This window comes from Mus pahari, chromosome 8 (genome assembly GCF_900095145.1).
Source record: "Mus pahari chromosome 8, PAHARI_EIJ_v1.1, whole genome shotgun sequence".
Lineage (NCBI taxonomy): Eukaryota > Metazoa > Chordata > Mammalia > Rodentia > Muridae > Mus > Mus pahari.
This window is the reverse complement of record NC_034597.1, coordinates 12,168,733-12,180,005: the sequence shown is the minus strand read 5'-3', so window position 1 is coordinate 12,180,005 and position 11,273 is coordinate 12,168,733. Positions and strand designations below refer to the sequence as shown.

The 11,273-nt window shown below is 42.1% G+C and overlaps 1 protein-coding gene across 6 annotated transcripts in view; it reads left to right on the top strand.

The window, feature by feature from the left end:
• Usp54 (ubiquitin specific peptidase 54) overlaps positions 1-11,273 on the top strand; it is a 96,164-nt gene that overhangs the window by 68,570 nt on the left and 16,321 nt on the right. For all 6 annotated transcript variants that reach the window (XM_021203269.1, XM_029541737.1, XM_029541736.1 and 3 more), the window contains 6 exons: positions 321-704; positions 1,150-1,381; positions 3,883-4,016; positions 4,982-5,149; positions 9,505-9,624; positions 10,510-10,705. In XM_021203269.1, the coding sequence (XP_021058928.1) occupies positions 321-704; positions 1,150-1,381; positions 3,883-4,016; positions 4,982-5,149; positions 9,505-9,624; positions 10,510-10,705 (1,234 nt within the window). The remainder of the gene's footprint in view (positions 1-320; positions 705-1,149; positions 1,382-3,882; positions 4,017-4,981; positions 5,150-9,504; positions 9,625-10,509; positions 10,706-11,273) is intronic.

The window sequence follows — 11,273 nt, the reverse complement described above, 5'->3', positions numbered from 1 at the left end:
TCCTTCTTCTCCTCCTTCTCCTTCTCCTCCTTCTCCTCCTCCTCCTCTTCCTTCATCATCTTCTTCTTCTTCTTCCTCCTCCTCCTTTTCGAGACAGGGTTTCTCTGTATAGTCCTGGCTGTCCTGGAACTCACTTGGTAGACCAGGCTGGCCTCGAACTCAGAAATCCGCCTGCCTCTGCTTCCAAGTGCTACGATTAAAGGCTTGTACCACCACGCCTGGCAACTTGTTGTTTTCTTGCCAAATGGATTTTCTCTAGGATGAGGACATGTGTAATTATTTTAAACATCTTCATTTCTTTTATTCTTTCTGATTTTTAGGAGAAACACTGAAAGAGAAGCAGGCTCCTAGGAATGCCTCTAAATCCAGCAGCAGCAGTAGCAGCAGGCTAAAGGATTTCAAAGAGACAGTCAGCAACATGATCCACAGCAGGCCTTCCCTGGCTTCTCAGACCAGTGCAGGATCTCCCTGTGTAGGCAGGGCAGGAGACCAGCTAGACAAGATATCACCAGGGAACTTCCCTTTACACGCTCGGAGTTGGGAGACAGAGAGTACCAGTAGTGAGGCAAAATCCAGTTCTTCCAGCAAGTACCGCCCAACATGGAGACCTAAACGAGAATCTCTAAATATTGACAGCATTTTTAGTAAGGACAGAAGGAAGCATTGTGGCTACACCCAGCTTAGGACCTTTCCTGAAGATGCAGGTAAGCATAGAATAATTGAACAAGTGGGCTTTCAAATACAATTGACTTACGTGTTTAAAAATCTTGCATTTAACAACAAAAAAAAAAATCTTGCATTTTGGGCTGGAGAAATGGCTCAGCGGTTAAGAGCACTGACTGGTCTTCCAGAGGTCCTGAGTTCAAATTCCAGCAACCACATGGTGGCTCACAACCACCTGTAATGAGATCTGATGCCCTCTTCTGGTGTGTCTGAAGACAGCTACAGTGTACTTACATAAATAAATCTTAAAAAAAAAAATCTTGCTTTTTTTAGTATAGCTGGCAAGGTACATTTTTACTCTGGTGTCATGTTTTTTGAATATACAACTCCAATGAGTCATGTCTAGAGGAAGGGTTTAGTTAGATTTTAATTTAGGCAAACACTAAAGCTACTTCATTTTCTACACTTGTACTTTGATTGGGGTAGCAAAAGAATTTACACCGGATGAAGTAAGCAAGCCAACTGCTAAGGACATTAAAGATGGTGGATCAAGCTCACAGCATAAACTCTGGGGAACAGCCCGGCCAGGCTCTCATCTTTTAGAGCAGCAGCCTCGCCTAATCCAGAGGATGGAATCTGGCTACGAGAGCAGCGAGAGGAACAGCAGCAGCCCTGTCAGTTTGGATGCTGCCCCGCCTGAGAACGTGAATGTCTACAGGTATTGTCTGGCCTTTTAATAACAGTAGTTCTTTGAAGCAATGTGAGTTTGTCACTTTCAGCTATGGGTAGGGAAGTGAAGAGAGAGGTTTTAGCACTGACCAGATTCTCTACCCGTTTTCCTAGAGCAGCAGCGCCCTCTGTTGGGAGCATAAGTAAAGGCAGTGGCTTTTTATTTCAAGCATTAGCTGTGCGGTAACAGTTGTTTAGTACAAACTTAAACACAACACAGTAAGTGGGAGTAGTACAGAGAAAGCTTGCAGGGATGGCCTTGAATTCATTCTGTAGCCCAGAGTGACCTTAAACTTAAACTTAAGCTGACTCTTTTGCTTCATCTCCAGAGTGCTGAGATGACAGGAGTGCCCTACCATACACATTGTGAATATTTACAATATTACATTTTTATTTTAAAAATAGTTTAGGTGCTGAAGAGATTACTTAGCAGTTAAAAGAACTTGTCGCTTTCACAAAGAACTCAAATTTGGATCTCAGAACCCAGGTTAGGAAGCACACACACATATACATAAATTAAAAGTAATTGTTTAGAAAATATTTTTCAATAAAAGACTGAGTTAGTGAATTAAAACCAGAGAAGACATCTAACTTGTAACTTTTTCTGCCTTGGTTTTGAGTTTCTGGGAAACAGATTATGAAACCATTAACAATCCTAATCTTACAAGGTAATGACGGCAGTTCAGTAGAGCTCACTATGCCCTGCTTAGAGGCTGCAGTTTCCTCTCAATGCATTGTTTTTATTGAGTTGCTGTGGAAGCCATGTTCTTAACCTTCTAGCTGTTTAGAAAAGAGTCATTATATCTTCTACCAGGATGTTGTCATCTACTTATTCTTCTGCACTGTTCTTGCCTGCCTACTGGACCCTGTTCAGTTTTATACATGAGAAAATGTTACAAAGGTTTAATAAGTTGGGCTTGAATATAGCTCAGTGGGTAGAGTACTTGTCTAGCATGGTAAGATTCCCAGTCTTGTTCTTCAAAATAAAAGATTTCAGTAACAGAGAGGAAGATAATACATATGAGAATATGTTCATCAATTCATGTCATAGATTTTGAATGTTTACTAGATCCCGGATACTATTAGATGCACCAGATGTCAAGGAAATAAGATTTAAAAAAGTATCTGTAGCAGAATGAGTGAGTTTATTAAGTAAGCAAGCAAAAGATAAAAGAATGAACAGTGGACAGCAAATATGCAATAAGACATAATAGAATCTTATGTATGAAAACATTCAGAGATGACTGGTGTACCTCAGTTGAGAATACAAGCAAAAGGTACCATCATCAATCTGGAACTCACAGACATTCAGCAGAGATTCACAGGGCAAGGCCTCCTGGAGCAGCCAATGTGAATTCCTGATTGAGAACCTTGAGCTGAGCTGAGCTGAGCTGAGCAGAGCTGAGCTGAGCAGAGCAGAGCAGAGCAGAGCCCAGCCCAGCACCACACCACACCGCACTGCACCGCAGAGTATTCCTTGGCTGAGGCTTCTAAGGAGAAGCTGTGCAGCCAACTGTAGCTCCCTCTGAGAGAGTCCAGTCCTCTTCTGTCCTTCCTGTGGATGACCTTCTAATCCCCATTCCTATTGGAGGCATTTGTACATTGTGGTACAAACAATAATAGCTTTGGTTGGAGATAGGCTGCTGCTTACTAGTTCTTAAGGACACAGTATTTTATTTTGGTTTGTTTGGTTTTAAACATTTTATGTGGGGGGGGGGGAGGCAAGGGGAGGTATCAGAGGAGAATTTGTGAAAGTTAGTTTTCTCCCATCACTTGAGTTCCTTGGTTTGATCTCAGCACCTTTTACCTACTGAGCCATCTTACCAGTCAAAGGACACAATGTTTTTTAACTCTCTTAGCAGCTTGCCATTTTTCTGTTTGCTAGAGTTTGTGAGCCTGTCTGCCTAGGACAGGGAGTTTCAGGGAAACCAGCCAGGCCTCCTCGCCCTCACGGTGTTCCCTCTTCTCTCCTCTCTTTCTTGTCCTTTTCCTTTTCCTTTTCCTTTTCCTTTTCCTTTTCCTTTTCCTTTTCCTTTTCCTTTTCCTTTTCCTCTTTCTCTTCCTCTTTCTCTTTCTCTTTTTCCTTTTTGAGACATAATTTTTCTGGTTAGTCTTAGTTGGCCTGGAACTCACTTTATAGACCAGACTGACCTTGAACTCTCAAAGATCTACCTGCATGCTGGGATTAAAGACATTTTATACCATATTCCTCCCCAGAGTCTTTAACAAGCATAAATAGAGAATTTACCAATCAATACAATGTATATTACAGAAGCTGCCTCCCTCCCTCCCCATTCTTAAGAGGAATTCTTATTGCTTAAGCCTGGTAATCCTAGGCTTAGTTCCCTCTCAGCCTCATTATGCTTTTGATCCATGACCCTTGGTTCCCAAGCTTTTATAATGTTTGCTTTCTGTTTTGAATTTTAGTCTTAGAAATGTTGTTAGAAGCCACTGTTTGAAACTTTTTATACTTTGGATTCTCTTTTGAAGGGATCAAAGCACAAAGAGGCCTGTTGGGTTTGTCCCTTCTTGGCGTCATATTCCAAAGTCTCACAGCAGTAGCATCCTGGAGGTAGACTGTACAGCACCCATGACCAGCTGGACAAAGACTCAACCTCTCTCAGGTAAACAGAATTTGGGGAACTGGATTTGACCACCAATTTTATTTGGGAATTAACTTTATTGAGCATACTTCAACTAGTTGACAATTGTTTGAGAATTCCATCAAAATGTATTATGTGTGTTAGAGAGCTAGCTCAGTAAGTTAGTGCTTGTTAAACACCATGAAGACCTGAGTTCAGTTGCCAGCATGCTGGGGAGGCATATTCATGGAAGCTCCAGCCAGAGCTGGATCAGCAAATCCTAGGTCCTACTGAGAGAACATGTCTCGAAAAGGAAAGTGGATGTACCAAGGATAGTAGTCAAGTGTGACCCACACCTACCAATGAGTACACATACCCATCCAAGCATGCCCACCTCCAAGGGTAAATATGGAGGCTGTTCAGCTTCTTTCTCTCAGTTTCTCTAGTTTTTGTTTTCCGTGGCTTGCCTGAATGTTTTAACGTTGGAAAGAATTTTGTGGAAATGAGGAGGGACAGAAATAAGAGTGCATGATGTTAAAAATGGTTCCATTCTTTAGAAGAGTAAGTCCTAGGGCTTTCCTTCTCATAGGCAACCTCTTGAAAGAAATTCCTTGTGATTTGTGTTGTGACCTGTGATACAACAGAGACATGTGGGCAAAATTATAAATTAGCAATTCAAGTTTACCCATTTACCAGTTGATTGATAGTTACTGAATGGTTCAGAGAGTTAGGTGGAGAGGAGTCTGCGAGAACAGTAATCAGAAGGTTTACACTTGCTTTCTCCATCTGTGGAGATTGAAAGTTTTGCTGGGTATAGTAGTCTAGGCTGGTATCTGTGGACTCTTGGGGTCTTTAAGACCTCTGCCTAGGCCTTTCTAGCTTCCATAGTCTCAGAGGAGAAATCAGATATAATTCTGATGAGTCTGCCTTTATATACTACTTGACCTTTTTTTCTTATGCTTTTAGGGTTAGGGCGAGCTAATTTATCTTCTTTGCTTCTATCTCAGATGGGGAGGTCACCTCTAGAAGTGAATTGGATGAACTACAGGAAGAAGTGGTCAGGCGGGCCCAGGAACAGGAGCTTCGGAAGAAACGGGAGAAGGAATTAGAGGCCGCTAAAGGCTTTAACCCTCATCCCAGCCGCTACATGGATCTGGATGAACTGCAGAATCAGGGTAATTGTGAGAATTAGGCTGTAGGTAATGGGGACAGAGAAAAGGCAAAACATAGGATCCACACTTGCAATATTTGATTTTCTCTCAGTTCAACTACTGTAATGAAAGCTAGGTTTTGAATTGAGAAGCTTATTGATTAGAGATAGCACTACTTCTAGGAACATCCACTGAAAGCCTGAAGGTCAGTGGCTAGAGAGATGTCTTAGTGGTTAAGAGCACTCACTGATCTTCTAGAGGACCTGGGTTTGATTCCCAGCACTCATATGGTGGCTCACAACCATCTGCATTTCCAGTCCCAGAGCATCCAATGCCTTCTTCTGGCCTCCACAGGCACCAAAAACACATGAGGTACACAGACACATATGTACACAAAATACCTGTAATACACATAAATTTTTTTTTAAAAGTTTTAAGCCTGAAGGTTAGAGACAGTACATTATTGCATTATTCAGGGAAAATGTTTCCATAAAATCTAGAAAACGTGTAAGTAAAACAAGTCTTAATTGCGAGAGCACAAAAGCGTGGTCATCTCTGAATGTAGAGCTGGAGCGGGAGTTTGAGGCAGTCAGTGCGCATGTCAGGGAGGCTCTGTCTGTCTGCGCTGGATTCCCAGCTGTAACATGCTAGTTTTGTTTTCACTTTTGGTTTTAGGGTTGGGTTGTTTTCCAGCTGGGGTTCTCCCTTCGTTGCCCAGGCAGGCCTTGTACTCCTATCCTCCTGCCTTAGTGTCCCACGTGACTGGGATGGCAGCTTTCTGCCATCATAAATAATTTTTTGATCCTATAACAGCTCATTCCTAAATAAATCTTAGATAATATACATAGACTTAAACTTCCCCAACTCCCTCATGTTGGTTACTTATCCCAACCAAAAAACACAAAAGCAAATTAGTTTTAGATTGCCACTCCTGCCAAGAGACGAGTCTTCAAAATAGGAGTTTAACAGCTTGAGGTAATCTTTCTCTATAGCCTTTGAAAGATTTACCTAAGTTTTACTTTCTCTAAAATGAATTTATTGCTCTTATTACTCAGAATCTGCTGATCAAACAGCACGAAGTCTAGGGTCTAACGCTCTGGACTGGCTGCTTTTTCTCAGCTCCTTCCATATTTAAAGGAGTTTTAGGGAAACCAGCCAGGCCTCACACTTGCCAGGGTCTCCTGAGCCACCCCAGCCCCCACCCTCACCCCACTGCCCTGACCTCACACTTACCAGGGTCTCTATGGCTGAGCCAGTCACCTGCCCCCTACTTTCTTTAGATTCAGGACAATTTTTGTCTTCTATTCCTCACGTTATTTGTTGCGCTTGTTTCAAAATGAGTGTTAAAGCTTGGTGTGGTGGCACGGACCTTTAGTTCCTGCACATAGGAGGTAAGACAGGGCAAGATCTCTGAGTTCAAGGCTAGTCTGGTTTACAGAACTAGTTCCAGGAGAGCCAGCGAAGAGAAACCCTTTCTCAAAACCAAACCAACCAACCAAGCAAACAGGCAAAACCAAAAAGAAAAGGGCTTTAAAATTCAATTCCTCTTAGCTGTTTCTATATTCAGTAATTGATTTTTCATTTTGAACTCAAGTCTTAATAGTTTGATGTTCCAGTTTTATATTGTTCCGTGTTTGTATGTTTGTGTGTGTACAGGTGCACATGTATGTTTGAATGCATGTGGAAGCCAGAGGACAGCCTTAGATGTTGTCTACCTTTTTTTCTTCATTCCCTGGGATATATTCTTTATTCTGGAACCTAACTGAGTAGCCAGTCAGGTTGACTAGTGAACCTCAAGGACACATCCATCTCTTCCTCCCCAGTGCTGGGATTACAAATGGACACCCCTACCTGGCTTTATTCAGTGTGTTTTGGGAATGAAACTCAGGCCCTCATGCTTGCAAGACAAATGCTTTATCACCACAGCTTCCTCCTCATCTGTTTTACCTCCTCCCCTTTTTTTTTGAGACCAGGTTTCATCACTCTTCAGCCTTGGTTGACCCAGAGCTCGCTTTGTAGATCAGGTTGTCCTCACATGTATGGTAGGATGACAGGCATGTGCCACCATTCTTAGTTTAATATTTATATTTCTACTGAAAGAGGGTTCTTGTCATCTTTGACCTTGTCCTTTCCTCCCCCCCTCTCTCTCAAGATTCATTTATTATATGTAAGCACATTGTAGTTGTCTTCATACACTCCAGAAGAGGGCATCGGATCTCATTACAGATGGTTGTGAGCCACCATGTGGTTGCTAGGATGTGAATTCAGGATCTTTGGAAGAACAGTCAGTGCTCTTAACTGCTGAGCCATCTCTCCAGCCCCCCTTTCCTTCTTCTCTTAGTGACACCATGCATTAGAATTGAACAGGAATCCTGATCATTGTGTTTCATTATCAGTTTTTGATAAGCTCTGGTATAGCCTCGTCAAAGAGAGTACTGCCTGGAGTGCAGAGATTCTAGATGATTAAGATTTAAATCTGATGCCGGGCGTAGTGGCACACTCCTTTAATCCCAGCACTTGGGAAGCAGAGTTAGGCGGATTTCTGAGTTCGAGGCCAGTCTGGTCTACAGAGTGAGTTCCAGGACAGCCAGGGCTATACAGAGAAACCCTATCTTGAAAAACCACACACACACACACACACACACACACAATGATTTAAATCTGCTATACTATTTATTCAGTAACTATAATTTGCCTAGATCTTTGTAAAGTTGAGAACTTTTACACTTTTACATGCCTGGGCCTCAGAAGTGTTGGGATTATATGTGTATACCGCCATACCTGGCCCTTCTTTTCCCTCAAGCTACCACCTCTAATTCTAGAGGTTTAGACTCACTTGATTACAATCATAATGAAAGAACTTTGGGTCCAGGGCTGGGGGAAATCTGAGATGTAGAGATGGGATTGGATTTGGCTACCAAGGTTTTCAGAACCAACCTACTTTCCACTGTCTTTGCTTTCTAAAAGGTAACTGTGTAGGAATTAAATTCGTTATGGTTCTGACAGAGCCTTTCTTACCATAGATATCTGTAGGTGAATTGAGGATAGAGCAAGGGTGACGTGATAAAGAAAAATAACTCAGGCTGGGCAGTGGTGGCGCACGCCTTTAATCCCAGCACTTGGGAGACAGAGCCAGGTGGATTTCTGAGTTCGAGATCAGCCTGGTCTACAGAGTGAGTTCCAGGACAGCCAAGACTACACAGAGAAACCCTGTCTCTAAAATCCAAAACAAACAAACAAACAAACAAACAAACAACCAAAACCCTTAGACTTTTTATCCCAGTTCAGTTCATTTTATTTCTTTTCTGTTGTTTTGAGTTTTTGAGATATAATCTCATTATGTATCCATGAAGTATCTGGTTTCTACCTTGGTGTATAGCTCAGGGATCATCCTGCTTCCATCTCCAGAGTACTGGGGATAACAGGCATGTGCCATCATACCTGGGGATAACAGGCATGTGCCATCATACCTGGCTTGACATTTCATTCTTCCAGCCCCTGTGACCATGTGAAGGCTCAAGGTCAATTCCATTTGTAGGTGAAGTAACATTATAACTTCCTACCAGCTTATATTAGAGATGATTAGAAGGTAAGGATATCTGATGGTCCTTCACAAAGTGTCTTTACTATATGTCTTAGTCCATTCATCTGTCACTGTTTCTGGACTCTTGTATCTCCTTTGACCCACATGCACTTTGGGAGTGAGGAGAAATACTCTATGTTGTTATATGAGAGGTGGGTCATCATCTTTATAGAGATGGATACTTTTGGTGAGTGAGGCATGATCAAGGTAAAAACTTTTCATTGCTAAAGAAAGGTCAGTCCATGTAACAACAAATGAAGTTCAATGCTATGGTAGATTTATTGAAGTAGAAACTGTAGACCACCTCAAGCCCAAGAAGTGTACTGAGAGCAGAGTGGTGAAGAGGGAATTGAAGCTATATAAGAAGTGGCTTGGGTGATGTTCCACAGAATAGTAAGCCATGCTTGTGGTTACAGCACTAAGTCTGGGGTATCTGACAGTTGACAAGGTATGTCCTGATATTTTGTGGTGGCAGTTCAGTTCTAGGCATGAGAGTCCTGTGGTTACTATGGACAATACTTTTGTTCTTTCCTTGAGAGGAGGTATTAGAGTTGGGATAGTAGTATGGCAGTCATATGGTGCCCTACCCCCACCTTTTCCTGGCTTGGTTAGATCTCAGTTAAGGCAAAAATGGATGCCTTAGTTGTTCTAAAGTCTTCTTAATAACAATGGACAGGTAGATAAAAAGTAGACCACTGGCTTAACAACAAGGATCTGTGTGTCCCAAAGAGAAGAAACAGTACATAAGAGAAGTTGGAATTAACTATAATAAAAATGAAAGTGCTGGCCCTTTCAGGGAGGAGTGACGGCTTTGAAAGGTCCTTGCAAGAGGCAAATTCAGTATTTGAAGAGTCGCTGCATCTGGAACAAAAGGGAGACTGTGCTGCAGCTCTGGCTCTGTGTAACGAAGCTATCTGTAAGTAACTCAACTGCTATGGCTATGGCGTTTCCTGACTAACTCCATAATAGGAACTAGTGTTGTCATGCAGATGGCCATAGGGACAGTTTTTAATGTCTCTTGTGTTCCCGAGGGGAGGCCAATTAGCTATCTTTCCCCTTCAGATTTCAAAATGTACCTGGTGGTGTCACTGTGGTCTGTGGACATTTACTGGAACAACCTCAACAGGAAACCACAGATGAATTCTAACCCAAATAAAGTTAGACTTCAGATATGAGGTTAGCCTACTCTTTCTCTAGTCCCTGACTAATGAGGAGGCAAACTGAAAAAACTGGCTCTGACTCCCTAGGTAGTAACTTTTCGTTGTAATACTCTATTCTTTTTGTTCCTCCCCTGCCTTTCTGGTATGCAGTACCATACTGTAACAGCAAGGGGCTCAGGCTAAGAATTGGTACCTGACTCTTAAATATGATTCCATGAAACTGTGCTCTGTATAGACAGGCGCAGGTTTGGACCTTATTTTTTTGTCATTGGCCATCAGAAAGGGGGAACTGGGACCAGAGTATGGAGACCGGAGTCAAACAGGTCAGTGAGAAGACGAGAGTGGCAACCTCCACGTGCTAGTTTATCTTCCTGCTCTTTTTAAGTTTTGTTTGATTTTCTTTAGTGTTTTGTTTGTTTAAGTTTTAATTAATATGTTTGGCGTCCTGGTTTTCATGAGTGTTTCCTGAGCCAGAGCTGGTTCTGCGCTCTTGACAGCACATGCACAGTCCATGCCTTGCATTTCTGCTGCTACATATTTTGTTTTACCGCCTATCTTTGCTTGGTTTTAGTTTAGTTTTTGTTCTTTTATTTTTGTTTGTATTTTGTGTTGTTTCTGCTATATTTTCTTTTGCATTTTAGCTAAACTAAGACTTGCCCTGCATGATGCCAGCTCTAGCACGCACAGCAGAGCCCTAGTCGATAAGAAGTTGCAAATCAGTATTCGAAAAGCACGAAGCCTTCAGGATCGCATGCAGCAACAAGCATCATCGCAGCAGCCGGTGCAGCCCTCAGCCTCTCTCCCATCACAGGGGGGCACCCTCCCTCAGCCGACAAGGTAGTGCTTGAGAACCACACTAGCTTACGGACATCAGGGGCGACAGTGTCCATGGGTACTCCATAGCAAGAACTCTTCTTCACTACCAGGGAAAAGAGAAAAATATACGACTAAGGTTCTCTTCTCTATGGTCAGACACACAAAAGCTCATTGCACAGATGGTCCTTTTCTTAATAATTCCTAGAAAGATGCAAAAAAGTACAAAATAACAAGCTATCCAAATTTCCTGGATTTGTGTAGCAATATGATTATTATAGTTGTATTTATTATGTTCTTATGCATGGAATCTGATTGTACCCTTCATGTTGTTGTAGTAACTGTTTAATTTGGGATTTCAATATTTACCATCCTCACAGGGAAAATAACCAGTTTTTCTTACTTTGATTAAACCGAAGGGAAGAGACACAAAGATTTTCTTAGTTTGCTTCTCTAAGATCAGGACAAGGAGAAAGTCCCAAGAGGTGCTGGGATAGTTCCCACATTTTAGGGGTATAAATATAACTATAATAAAAACGGATAACTTTCTCTCTCTCTCTCTCTCTCTCTCTCTCTCTCTCTCTCTCTCTCT